This window comes from Pholcus phalangioides, unplaced genomic scaffold (assembly GCF_987345545.1).
Source record: "Pholcus phalangioides strain wild (caught in Gottingen) unplaced genomic scaffold, Ppha-v1.0 ptg000007l_1, whole genome shotgun sequence".
NCBI classification, from domain to species: Eukaryota; Metazoa; Arthropoda; class Arachnida; order Araneae; family Pholcidae; genus Pholcus; species Pholcus phalangioides.
The window spans coordinates 49,752,383-49,767,394 of NW_028301600.1; the positions used below are offsets into that span (position 1 = coordinate 49,752,383).

At 35.2% G+C, this 15,012-nt stretch overlaps 1 protein-coding gene across 4 annotated transcripts in view; it reads left to right on the forward strand.

Moving 5' to 3' along the window:
* Positions 1–15,012, forward strand: part of Pka-C1 (Protein kinase, cAMP-dependent, catalytic subunit 1) — a 131,978-nt gene that overhangs the window by 55,800 nt on the left and 61,166 nt on the right. For all 4 annotated transcript variants that reach the window (XM_089233435.1, XM_089233434.1, XM_089233436.1 and 1 more), the window contains exon 7: positions 3,450–3,545. In XM_089233435.1, coding sequence (XP_089089561.1) covers positions 3,450–3,545 — 96 coding nt within the window. The remainder of the gene's footprint in view (positions 1–3,449; positions 3,546–15,012) is intronic.

Sequence of the window (15,012 nt, forward strand, 5' to 3'; positions counted from 1 at the left end):
GACCTGCAAGGATGTAATCATGATTATATTGTTTCAAAATAACTTCTAGAAATGAATTTTTTACGGGCAGTGTATTTTAGTTTTTCAGTGGTTTTTTTTTTTAGTTTTGATCTATTTCCATTGTGTTGCTGTATTTAGGCTATAACAACCAATTAGGTTTTTTTTCCAATATTTCTTTTTTATTTATATACTTTTTATTTTCTTGTTTTTCTATATACCTTTTTTCCCAGCCACCTTGTTTGGCAATTTGCCTATTGTGGCTTTTAATTTTGTATTAAGAAGTATTTGAAGTTACAAAGAAAGGGTCCAAAGGTGTCATCCTCAAAAAATTATGAAAAAATTAAAGTACATTCATCGCACCTAAAAATACATAAAAACAAAAACAATTAATGGCAGAGTTAAATTATTAAAGCCATAAAAAATTATTTATTAATTATTACAACAGGTGGGTACTCATCGCCTTTCGTGCTTCTTGGCAATATCTATAAAATTTTCTTTTCACTCTCTAACTACCCTTTTTGTTTTCTGTTGAAATATTAAGCGAGGAGAAGAAAAAGAACTTTTTAGAGGGGGAGAAAACAATGAAAGTAAGTGATGGGAGACAAAATAGCATAATTCATAAGCAAAAAATCTTTTTTTAAATTTAGCGCTTTCATGCGTGCGTTTCCTTCTTCCCCTTCCAACTTGTCTCTTCTAGAAACCAGTTCTCTTTTCCTCCTTTGTTTGTGCTGTACCTGATCATGTGTTTTTCGAGTGGCGTCACTAACACTCTTTGGATTTTGGTTTGGGTTGTGGGATTTTTTGTATTTCTTGGCCTCTTGGTGTTCAGAGAGAGTAAAGGTTTATTTGTATGAATAAACTACATACAACAACATAACAAAAAAGAACACAACACATGAACTACACACAAACTGTATGCAAGGGTGTGATCTTTCAAGGGACCTATGTCTGTCCAGGGCAGATCCATGAAAATAACACCAAAATGTTTTCTCGTGGCAAACACATCATTTAATGTATACACGTATGTGTTACATGTACACACACACACATACATATACATATTGCCCCATGGTTTTTATGTATGTGTTTATTGGTCTGTCTTAATACTTTATATACTATTTATGATATTGGTATTTTCCACATATGTTTTAATCAGAGTTTTATATTTTTTTATGCATTTTTCATTTTTTATGTGTGAATCCAAGTTATTTTGAATTTTTGGTCCTAAATAGATAAATTGTTTTTTTATTATAGTTTTACGAGGAAGAATTATTTGAAATTTGGTCCCGTTATTTCTGATATTTCTTTGAATTTGTCTTATTTTGAACCAATCTGTATTTCTGAATAGAAAGAGTAATAGTCTATAAACATAGGTTTTACGAACATTTGATCTGTAGTCATTTATTTGGATATTTGATGGATAATGAGTATTTGGCCTGATTATGTTTAAGCTTTTGTTTATTGTTTTGTTGAGTAATTGGATATTAGTCATAATCACCTCCCCATACACAAATTCCATAATGAATGGTGGGCAGGATCCAAGCATTGTAAATAGATGTTAAAAAGTTTTCTGAAATAATATTTCTGAGATTATACATTCTTATATTATAATATTTTATTCTATTGTGTTGATGATTTGTATATGATTTTTCCATTTCAAATCTCTACTAAATGTTATTCCTAAATACTTGAAGGTTTCAGTCTTTTCTATTTGAGGACAATCGCAGAGCTCATCCATACAATTTAGAGAGTGATACCTTATCTGAAATGAAATGTCAACGTCATTTATTCGAAGCTGAAATTTTATGTATTTTGTTTTCGAGACGTTTAACTGAAGTTTATTTCTATGGAGCCAATATATTGAATTTGATTTAAGTCATCTTCTGTATATTGCTTTAATACTTGATCATTTGAAGCTGATATGCTCAATGCATCGTCGTCGGCAAATGTAACTAATTTCCCATGCAGTTGCAAAGAATGAATGTCGTTTATGTATACTAAAAATTCCGATGGTCCTAAAATTGATCCCTGAGGAATTCCTTTTCTTATTATCTTATAATCACTTATTATATTATTTATTTTAACAGCTTGCTTTCTATTTTCAAGATAACTCGTTAGCCAGTTAAAAATTTTCCCCCTTAAACCTGCATTATAGAATTTTTTCATTACTATATCATGATCGATACTTTCAAACGCTTTCTTTATGTCTAAGAAAAGGGCCAAGTTTTTATTATTTTCGGTGTAGATATATTTATATAGTTTTTCTTTATAATTTATCATTTGTTTTATTTTGGAATTCATCCAATTATGTTTATTCTTAGTATTTTCACTTTCGCACATCCAGTGTTCCTTATGTTTATTTATTCATTCTAGAAACGCTTCATAGATGATGTCTACATTTTTTTCTTGATATATTTCATCTGAGATTCTCGAAGATTTCATGGGAATATTTAATTTGAAATAGTTAACTTTTTTACTGAGATTTTGTTTGTTTGATTCATTTTTATTTCCAATTTCTCTATTTATATCGATTTTTAAGACTATTGGCCAATGATCAGAAATCGAGCTTATTACAATAGTAGTTTTATACGTCGAGTTCATTTTTTTATTTCTTATAAATATGTGATCAATACACGAATTATTTCAGGTAGGATTGTTTATATGTTGTTGCAACCGATGTTCTGACATTAAACCTGTATATTCGTTGGTATTATTGTCATTTTTCATTAAATCAATATTAACATCACCTATTACAATCATATTTTTTTTATTTTGATTAGCAGTAATATTACCCAATTCTTCTATAAACTGCATCGGGGTATATTCATGTGATCTATAAATTAAAATAATGTCTAGATCCATCTGTTTACAGTAAATATTTAGAATCTCGGCTGTTTCCATGTTTTGGGAGAAACGGATGAAAAATATTAATAATTTTTTATGAAAATTGTGACACCTCCAGATCTGTTTGAACATCTGCATCTATTATATGCATAATATCCTTCAATATGGTAATTATCAACTTCATTTTCTTTGATGCAAATTTCGGATAACAAAATCAAATCAAATGAAAAGTTTAAGGTTTTTAAATAAACAACGAGCTGATCAAAGTTACTACGCATACTTTGGATATTTAAATGTAATATTTTCAAATCATCATATTTTGTATTTAAAAAATAATTGTCTAAGTCAGATCAGTTTTCTAGGTAAGGAGTCAAGAATTGTCACTTTTTTTTTAATTTGATAAACTTTTGTCTGACGCATGGCAGTAATAACTAATGTTTTTAGAATGCTTGCATTTTACCTTGTACTCATGTCAAGCTGCCATCATGCAACACATTCTGCATCCTTATGATCTCAAAAATAGGAGATATTCACAATAATGTGTGATTTTACTATGTGTTGCTATTTCCTTCTTTAAATCACTTTACTTTTGTTTTTATCACCAGGTTACAGATTTTGGTTTTGCAAAGCGAGTCAAAGGAAGGACATGGACTTTGTGTGGGACACCAGAATACCTTGCTCCGGAGATAATTTTAAGCAAGGTAACATTGCATCTACATTGATTTTGTTCATTTTACAGAATTGACTTAACCTTTTGAATACATTAACCTATATATTAGCATATAAGCCAAGTCTTCAAAAATTGTTTTTTGTGTTTGAACCTCATTGAAAAATTTGTTCCTGTACTAGGTAGGGGGATCGGTTTATATATATATATGTACTAGCTGTTACCTGCGGCTTCGCTTGTGTGGATTTTGTAATCTGAGAATTCTTCTTTATGACCCCTGTAGGTGTTAAATTTTGAAAAATCCTTTCTTAGTGAGTCTTTATATTATAAAATAAAAGTACCAACCAAATTTCATATTTATTACTTCAGCAGTTTGGTAATGTAAAATACCATTTTATACATGTAAAATACCATGTCCTGACTGATTGATTCACTGATTCATCATCACTGAGCCAAAACCGCTGAAGCTATAATTTCTCCATGTAACCTTAGAACCCCCTATGACCATCTCAGAGGTTGAATTTAGAAAAATCCCTTTTTAGTGAATCTCTACATTATAAAATAAAACTACTGACTCATTTCATATTTATAACTTCCGCAGTTTCGACTAGACAATGATGAATCAGTCAGTCTGGACATGTTAATTTATATAGATTTCTAATTGTAACATGTGTAAACATGAACTCTGGAAAGAGTTGTGATGATGAAATTGAAGTCACATTTCAATTGAATAGCCATGAAAGCATGAACATTGAAAGAAGCCGCAATAATGCAAATCATTCACCATTTAGCGAGGACACTGTTTTTTCTTCTGGGGTGGGGGAAGTTGAATCAGATTCTGGCGCATCTCCTGAACTCCCGCCAGCAATTCAAGTACAAGCAATTAGACATCCAAGGAAAGTCAAAATGGGGAAAAAGAAAACTGTGGAAGGAGTTCCAGATGAAAACCATTCGAGATAACGAAGCTGTGCAACTGGTTAACGAGAAAATGAGAATAAACTGGGGACCGAGAATAATCCTAATGTTTCTGAGGTTTTACTAAGGCGTCATTGAATGCAATGGAAACGTGCCATGAGTGATGAATATAATGCTATAACCCAAGAAAAAGCATGGGAAATCATTTCAAGACCAAGAAACAAAAGATTGATTAGCTGTAAGTCAGTGCTGACGTCCTGACAGAAGCTGTTAAAGAGACAGTGTGTTTGAAGAATTTTATCTCTGCGAACTATCTGAAGTTCATTAACTGCACCTGTGTTTTGTGACAATCAATCAGTAGTGAAGCTGGTACAAAATCCTGTATTTCTTTCCAGAAGCAAGCATATTGACATGTTACCATTTTTTTTTTTTTTTGTGTGTAACTTATGAAAATGGTGTTATTCGTTTTAGATATTTAGCTTCTTTGGGTATGCCTGCTGATATACTCACCAAAGGTCTTGGTAAGTGTAAGCATCAAAATATTGCTGTAAGCTACTGGATGCATAATGCTTATTGATTGCATTTCATGGTTATCACATTGATTTGTACGTGTTTAAGAGGGGTTTTTGTATGTGAATTTGTTTTATGCTGTGTAAAAAAGGAAGTTTAGGAGAAAGAGTGGGATTGTTAAGAAAAAATGCAATGTTTCATATTCATTTCCTGTCTCTGTTTCATATGGGCACTGCTGTCACACCAGGAGAGTGTGTTTTACGATTTGATCTTCAAGGTCACACGCGTGCATACCAGCCAGTTGTTGTGTAGCCTTCTTTGGGTGATGGCAATGTAAATTCTGTATCACAATAAACTTCTATTTTTAAGCATTTAATCAAAAGATAGTGTTCAATCTTTTAAAACAATATTGTTGATTAATCCTTACATTTTTCATTTTAACATTTCTTTTTACCAACAGCATAAGGTTGATCCACATCACCAGGTAAGAAGACATGTCCATTGAAGCAAAAATTCTCCAATGATAGATTTAGGCAGTGATGCTTCATATACCTCAGAACCTTTTTTCTACTTTGAAATCTTTCCCCATTGGGGAATAGTAATAAACATCATAGTGACTGACTTGTTTTTGGTTCACTTTTTCTTTTTGCCATCTCAGAGTGAAAGGAACCTCCAGCTGATATGAAACACTAAACAAAGAACTGGGTAGAAAGAATAAAAGCCTGTGTAGAGATTGCATTACGTCACTACATCTAATACTCCAAACCTGAATTTTCATGAACACCTGGAGATCCGGTGTCCATTAAATCAGCTTTTCCACATGCTGTACTCTGTGCAACTATATTAGAATCTTGAAGTCGGATTAGAAAAATTATGCAATTTCGTGACTTATATCTTTAAACCTCATAATGATGCTCGAATTCTGGTAAATTTGTACCAAGAACCTCAAGTTATGTCCATGAATAATATTCCTGATTTCTCAAGTATGATGGCTAACTACAACAATTTTGTGTATCAGCCAATACTTGCTCTAGATAGCTAATGCTCAATTTTGTAAAGTTAGAGGATTATGCTTCCTTAAATGCTGTTCCAGAGCATCTGTGTTGTCGACTCACAATTATGTCTCTCACAGATGCAGTGATAAGTTTTTGGACAAATATAACGATCCATGATTATGGTGTGCAAAACTTCCAATTCAAATGCTTTTTTGAAGCCATTTCCTGTTACTCATTTTTATTCCAGCCCTGCAGCTAAGTATTTCTGAGCTGTAATTCGTCCAAACCAATTCCTGATTGATTTCATATTATATATGGCTAATCTTGCACGACAACTGAATGTCGTAGCTAAAATTTAGTTTTCCAATTCTAAAATATTGCATACTAATTATGTCAAGACTTTCACCCGGCATTCAAGATTTTGTGGAAATTTGTTCCTCATCCGATTAGACATCACTGATTCATTTGTCTACCACGTACTCATTCCAACATAGTTGATTTTGTTCATAGCCTCATTAGTCCACAGAGCAACACCTTTTGGTCAGAGGTTTTCCTCAGATGTGCCAGTGTATGTTAACAGCAATGCCAGCCGAATTTTCAGTGCCTACCATATCCATGTAATGGCCAGGCAAAGAAGTCATTTTTAGTCTGAATCTAGTCATTTATTGAATATGTGAATATTTACCTTTTTTATTTTCTTTGATGTCAGTCTCCATGATAATGTTTTGATGATTCTCATACTGTTGCCAGATTTCAGAGATGAGATTGTTCAACAGTGTTTTGTGTTATGCAAATTCATGTGTTATCTCTTGAAGCTGATTGGATCCGGTGACCTTTCAATGGTCGGGGAAATTTCCTTCAAATACCAGTTGTATGTTGTCTGTTTTCGCTCACACTTTGTTTTTTTGCAGTAGTAACTAAGTAACAATAAAGGTGTCTTGTGCACCTCCACACTCGTCATGATGATGTCTAACCCAGAAAGATGAACCAATGCCTTAACTACTCTCTGATTGTTGTATCGTCGGCTTTGTGGAGATGAACATATTAGCACCATGTTTGATTGCCATTTTGCTAATGTCTCGGAGATTGAAGATCGTTGTGTCCATGACGAGATGTGACTGCTGCTTGAACCCATTCTTGCAGTGGTCAGGTTCCTGCAATGTGGACTTATGCGAATCGTAGTGTCTCCTAAAGTTGTTGAAAATTTCAACAAATTCGTGTGCTGCTTTTTTGTGGATGATTTGGACTTTCTGGTCATGTGGATATTTTTCCAATCATCGCATTGGTGAGACCAATTTCAATAACAACTGTGATATTTTAACTTAGTGTGTTGATCAATTGTTGCTGTAACTAAATTAAATTTAATGTAATAAATATTCAGATAGAAAAATAAGTGTCATTCCTTATTGTCGTCTACCAAAAGTTCATTTGGGAAAACAAAAAAATACAGGGAATGAAACTAACGTTGCAACCACAAGTCTTCCCAAACTTCCCATGACTTACTTCGCAAGCAGTATTGGGTACTAAAGCCAGACTAACATAGTTTGCACCTGATGTTGATCAATCGATAATGCCGTTAAACTAGAACGGGGTCTGGATAATTGGCAGGGGGAGCCAGATCCTACAATTCCTAAAACTGCTGCAAATACAGTCAGATCTCAGTATCTTTAAATTGACCAGATTAAAAAAAATGTCAGGATACAGAGTTTTCGAGAAATGGGGGTTTTTTTAGTGAGAAAAGGAAAAACATGCCCAAAAATATCAAAAAATTCCATAGATGAAAACTAAAAATACCGTATGATGGTTTAATCATATTTTTTTTTTGCTCAATTCAATTTTATTTACATAATTTATTTAAAATAATGCATAAGCTTAGATTGATGATGCTGTTTGAGCCTTCACAATTTCATAGCATATTTACATATTAGCAAGAGCTGTAAGTATTTAGGACCTATCTTCTCAGTTTGCTCCAAAAAATGACAGCATTTTTACAGCATGTGCTCAGTATTTTTCACTGCTACTTTTTTCTAATTTCTCTGGAGCATCTTCTACTGTACTTTCGTCACCTGAGTTGGCCATACGTTCAACAATTTCGGTATCAGTAAAGGTGCAACAAGTTTGTAGTGAACTTCTCCCATTTCCACAAAATTGGAAAATGAAATTTCTAGCTTCAAGTGTTTTTAGTAATGTTTTGCTATTTTTTAGTATTATTTTGTTTTTTTAGTATTGTTTTTCATAGGGTTCCAAATTCCTGACGTTTTGGAGCCTTCAGGAATGGGGAAATCATTTATTTACAGTGGAACCCCATTTATACAACTAACTTATAATACTTTCTCATTTATACGACGTTTAAGTTTGGCCACTATTATTCTTTAGTGACAAAATATTTCCTCTATGCACCACATAACTTAAACTCACGAGTTTTTCACTCTGACTTGAATCCCAAATTTTGGCAAAAGTGCCGTTTAACTCAACTGATGTACGGGAAATTTTTGGAATGTCACTCAACATATCGTGTATATGAAACACTGCAATTACGCTAATACATTTAATACACCTTAGATTTTGGTTTATATTACCCTTAACAATAAATGGCAAAATATTAAAATTTTTCAATTTAAAAGTCAGTCTTTTCAATCAAAAGTCAATAGATTTTTAGAAATTATGTTTCAAACTCAAGTAAATGTCAGAAATAACATTCTTTATAAAATGCCTTTAAAATTTTCATTCGCAGATAGCTTCATGTAACAACGCAATTAAAGTGGACGTAAGTTCGGTTCTAAGCATCATATAAACAAAACAAGGCCTGGTTTAGAATCACAAAAAAGAGTGCTTTCATAAAAAATGAAAGAAAAACCAGATATTTTCTTAAAAAATGATGTTTTAAACAGTCAGATACCTTGCGCAACTTCTATTGATTTAAAATGTTTTTTTCAAGGTTAGTAATTTAAAATTTTTAAAGTTTTTTCAAGGAGAGAATTTTTTCTAATTTTCCTACAGTTTTTTTATCAAATGACATTTCACCTTTTTTAATTTTGAATATTTTAAATCTGTATACTGGAGGTAAAGGGCACTATGTCCATTTTTCGTCAATATTGAGATAACTATTAATTAGCAGTGCTTTCGTCACACTACACATAGGTATAGCGACATTAAATCCTTTTTCAATAATTGAAGTATTTAATTCTTTTACATCACTTGAACTCAATTTTTTATCAAATACACAGGCATTGTTATCCATAATAAAGATAAATTGGTCTACTATGGTTGTGAACCCTATCATTGTGATGCGGACAAGAAAGTAAAATTTAATCAAAGAAATCACAAAAAGCAGAATCTTACTCTGCTGTGTGCTTTGTGGGAGAGTATCTACCAAAATTTTTCTACTTAAGATCTGAAAAGAAGCATTGTGTTTTATCTTGTGTTCATCTGTGGTGCTCCCCAAACAGGATCATAAAATGGGAGAGGAAAGAGGGACATTTTGCTTAACGCTCTTTGTAACCATTAGTTCTCTCAGTAATAGGATTTTATGGTAGGCTCAAGGCTCAGGTACAGTTTTTAGAATTGGAAACTAGAAGACCGCACATGTATCTTTCTTTTCCAAGCAATGCTGGAGAAAATTTCCAACGAATATTTTCCATTGATTTTTTTGAAAAATTTTTATATTCCATTGCAAGTATTAATGTTTTGCAACAGTATTTTTCCCGAATTCTCTGGATTTTTTTTTTTTTTTTTGGAAACGGGAAATCATAAATTCCTGAGAACAGGCGGGAATTCCTGTCCAGAAACCCTAGTTTTTCCCAATGTTTTGAGATTTCATCGTCAACATTGTTCTGAGAATTGTTGAAATTCAAATTAACCAACAGATCTGATCTTTTATCACTGAGATGACTGGTTCCAACCCTGCAGCTTTCTTGAAGCAATTTTGAATTGTCTGTTAGATGACTTTTTGCCCTGCTGAACAAGCCATTAACAAGTTCTATCAACACAATAGGCTATAATATGAATAATCCTTTCTTATAAGTTTTTTCACCTCCAGAGAAAAGCCCGATTTATACGAAAAAAAAGAGACTGTTTTCTTTTACTATCATTTAGCTTGGCCTTCAAGACAGTTTTCGAAAATTACTTCGATACAGAGAGGGGAAAATGCATTGATTTAGTACATGAATGAATGAATGAACGCCAGGACTTTGCCACTGGACTTATCCCGTTGCCGAGATCTCTTCCAGCCCAGATTCGTGGCAGTCTCTGGAACAGTTTATTTTGTGTCAAAAAAAGAAAAAGACAAAAAATTTTTACTACATATTTTTTCCGGACAATTGGGTACTGTCACAATTTACTAATATTATGGTGATTTTTATTACAACTAGAGCCAAAAACAATAACTTACGTAGTTCCCAATGACTTTTTGATACCTCAATCATTTCTGTTCTCTCATATGGCTCTGCCATTTGGCCCCTTTACTAAACTATTAAAGGATTGTGAGAACATGCTTATTTCCCAGATCTGTATAAATTAATGGTTTACCATAGTCGCAGTTGTGATATGTGCCAGTAATCACAGTTATGAGAATTCATCTCTCTGGCTGGTTACATGATATCCAACAATTCGCAAAGCGTAGTTGAGCAATAGGCCTGTGATTTAGTGCGCCTCTACCCACTATTATGATGGACAATGGTCCACAATTAATTTCTGATATTTTCAATAATATGTGTAGCAGTCTTGACATTTACCATGCAAAGATATCGATTTATAGGACGCAAGCAAATGGAAGAGCAAATTGCATCGTGATTCATATGATAGCTAAGTTCATAAATAGTGCTCATGATAATGGGGACTTGTATCTGAGCCAGCTCACTCTAGCTCTAAGATAGGGAGTACACGATACCATGGATAAATCAGTAGCTGAACTATTTGGGTCATAAATTAGTTCTTCCATTGGACAATTCAAAGTTTCAGCCTTACAGAAAACCAAACGAATGAATACTCAGTTGTCCGCATCTGAACATTTCATAGCAAAATTTGCTCCATGATAGAAAGGAATTTATAATGTGCTATCGAAAAATGGAGGTAACATTCTTATAGAACACAAACGAACTTGTCTAAATTAAAGTGAACATGGACTAAGTCAAAAAACACTTTCACCATAAAGACCTTACTTTCGTGACTCAGTCACAGCAAGTTTTCGTTTCACAATGCCCTTCGCCCAAGTGTCCTACTAAATTGATCTGTATCAATTACTAATATTCCTGCCATCCACATTGTTGGGAGCATGCAAATCCTGATTGAATTCTACCATTTGCTAAGTCTGGCAAAAGAAAACTTCTGTTCAGTCATGGTCAAGCCAAACTTGAATGTCCTGCTGGTTCTGTTCCAAGTGTGGATTCACTCTTGACTGACGTTTCTCTGGGTTCTTAGAGTGTGGTGCATAATTTTTCTGTGCAAAATCTCAACTCTGCCGAGATGATTCACTTCCTTTACAACCTGATACTGTGCCAAAATCTCTAGAAGTCCTGGTCTCTCTGCCGAATGTTCCTGCAACTTTCATTCGAAAACCAGCCTGTAGTGCTATTGCAGTTTCCAGACCAACTATGAGTGTCTTGTTCATGTCACCGAGTGGAGTTCAATATCTTCAAGCTTCAGCGGTAGTGTATGAGGATGACCAGCTCTCAGATACAGATATTCAATCCAGATTACGACCTTGAGTGAAACTCCTCCAATCATACCTTCACTTTGTAGAAGAGAAAACCCAGTGCAATAACATTGTTGAACAACCTGAAAAGACGTATAATAGGCTTATTTTAGCTCTATATACTTGTGATATATTTAACAATAAATGGTAATAAATGGTATGTATATGTTACTGTCAAAACCCGAAGTGCAACCATTTGGGGAGATCCCTGGCCAATGTTTTCTGATGTAAGATGGTCAGGCAAGCCCCCAAATTCATTTTAGCGTGTGACATAGCTATATGTAGTATCTGTATTGGATTAGCTCCATGTGACGAGAGAAAAAAAAAAGAAATTTAAGAGAAAACTATTCATATAATATAGAAAGAGAAAGTAGGCTTTCATGGCCAGAGCTCATAATAAATTTCATACCTTTCGGGCTGTTATACCATGTTCATAAACTGCTTTGTAGCAGACGTTTCGTCCACTACTGCGGTGGACATCTTCAGTGCTGTTTTCGGTGAGTGAGGAGACGAAACGACCTACTAGGGTGACCGTTGTCCACTAACACATTCACTGGAGATAAGGAAGGATCAACTTCGTCGAGCAAGTGACGTGTCAATGTTGATGGGGTGGGGATCGGAGTCTTCATATTTGAAAGGGGTGGTCTGAATCGGGAAGAGTTGATTTTCTAACCGTTTTGATCTTGGTATTTCTCGGATTTTCGGGTGTCATATCTTGCTCAAAAGTGCAGCCCTTCTTCCTTCCTGTTGAAATTATCTCTGTGCTTAACGATCTCAATAGCTTCATGGTTTAGTCGGGATGAGAAGTGGGTTTCTGAAGGGAGAATGTTGGTGTCTTGGAAGTGTATGTCATGACCCTTGCAAGTTTTGGTTTAAATGATCCAGTTCTTCGTTGAGGTTAGCTGTCTCGCCTAGTTTGTTTGGCTCGGTGGATAAGAGTTTTTACTACCGTATGTTTTTTTCCCGGTTAGTGATTCGATGTCTTGTGAAGATACCGATCTGTATGTGTAGGTTTGTGGTAGATGGTGACAGAGTGTCCCACACAGAGTACTGTTACGCTTCCTGGTAACGGAACGTCCAGGAAAGGTAATTGCCCGTTGCTTTCTTGTTCCATAGTAAATTTAATCTGATGATGATGTTGGTTGAGATGTCCTAGAAATTCATTTAGAGATTCCTCACTGTGTGACCACATGACGAATGTGTCATTGACTTACCGAAACCAAGTTGTTGGATGCTGGGGGATGGAACCGATGGCTTTTATCTCGAAGGACTTCTTAAACAGATTAGTGACAATGGAACTGGAAGGGCTACCCATGACCACGATATCAGTCTGTACAATTCATCATTCCACTTGAAGTAGGTGGTCATCATGATGTGCTTGAATAGATGGGTGAGATCCCTTTGAAAGATACGATCAATAATTTTGATAGTGTCCATGACCAGAACATTGGTGAAGAGCGAAGTGACGTCAAAACTCACTAGAATGTCGCTTGGCTGAAGAATAATCCCATGGAGTTTTTGTATATAGTGAGAGGAATCTGAGATGTAAGATTCAGTCAGAACTTATATAAGGTTGGAGTTAGGTGGTGAGATGCTTGGAGATGGCGTAGGTTGAAGAATCGATTGCAATAACAATTGGGCAGAGGGGGATTTCAGGCTTGTATGTTTTTGGTAGGCCATACAGACATGGGGGCTGGGCTTCAGATTTTACGAGATGGGGTTGAATTTCCTTATGGATGGCGGATGACTTGATTAAAGCATTGTGGTCTTCACTATACAAGAGGTAGGATCCGATTTGAGTTTCTTGTACGTGGGAGAGTCTAGCAAATCCTGGATTTTCCTATCATGTTCTTCATGGTTCATCACTGTGGTTACATTTCCTTTGTCGGCAGGAAGAACAATGATTTTTGAGTCTCTATTCATACGCTTAATAGCTACATGTTCTTCGCGGCTGGTGTTAGATTTTGGCGGCTTGGCATGTTGTAGAATTCTAGCTGATTCTCAACGAATTTCTTCCGCTACCTCTGGTTTTAGTCCTCTGATGCTGGATTCAATATTGACAATGATGTCTTCGATGGGAATAACAGAAGGTATAACATTGAAGTTGTTTCCCTTTGCTAAAACAGGTCTCAGTAGTGGAGAGTTGTCAGCTGCTGATGCAGTGTTGTCAGCTGTTGTTGCCACAAGTTGATGCCAGTGTAGCAAGAGTTATGTGGATTGTTTGAGACTGAACGCGGCCGTTGTAATAACTACAAGCCTGTATTCACAATACTTGCTGCTGTTTAGCCATGAGTGACAGAGAACTGCTGAGCATACACCTTCAGCTGAGCCCCAACGAAGCCCAAGACATTGGGATTTGGCTGACAGCATCATGAACTGCTGTTAGACTGATTTTCAAGAAAGCTAAGAACTTTCAGATGAGAAATCTCGATAGACTACAATGGCCGCCTGGGGCAAACAGAAAAATCTGCTGTCGCTGAACATGCCTTCCTCAAGGGTCATGGCATCCACTTCCAAGACACCGACATTCTCCCTTCAGAAACCCACTTCTCTTCCCGACTAAACTATGAAGCTATAGAGATCGTTAAGCACAGAGATAATTTCAACAGGAAGGAAGAAGGGCTGCACTTTTGAGCAAGATATGACACCCGAAAATCCGAGAAATACCAAGATCAAAACGGTTAGAAAATCAACTCTTCCCAATTCAGACCACCCCTTTCAAATTTGAAGACTCCGATCCCCACCCACCCAATTAGAAGTCGTCACAGCCCATCAACATTGACACGTCACTTGCTCGACAAAGTTGATCCTTCCGTATCTCCAGCCAATGTATTAGTGGACAAGGGTCATCCTAGGAGATCGTTTCGTCACCTCACTTACCGAAAACAGCACTGAAGATGTCCACCGCAGTAGTGGACAAAACGTCTGCTACAAAGCAGTTTATGAACACGGCACAACAGCCCAAAAGGTATGAAATTTATTATAATATAGACAATTTTTTTCTGTCAAATTTTGGAGAGAAAAATGAGTACCTCATTGTGACTGCAGTTTGATGGGTTGCCATAGCTAGCGTAGACATAATTATAAAAAAAAGCCATTTTCTGATGATCCTCATAGATACACCACATCTCATCCCTAGGGATATGCAGGTGGCTTTCGTAAATCAGAGGCTGATGTCCTACCTGATAAGATACTTGGCAGGGCAAAATGGGAATAAAGCTATAGTTGAGTGCCAATGAGGTCTGATTCGAGGGGTGGTGCCAACCCTTTTAATGTTTGTCATATATTTCTAAACTACAGCAACCCCCAATTAAAAATGCTATTACAAAAACTAGAAACAATATATATACAGGGATCCCACATCCTTACAAACTCCTTAAAAAGTCCTA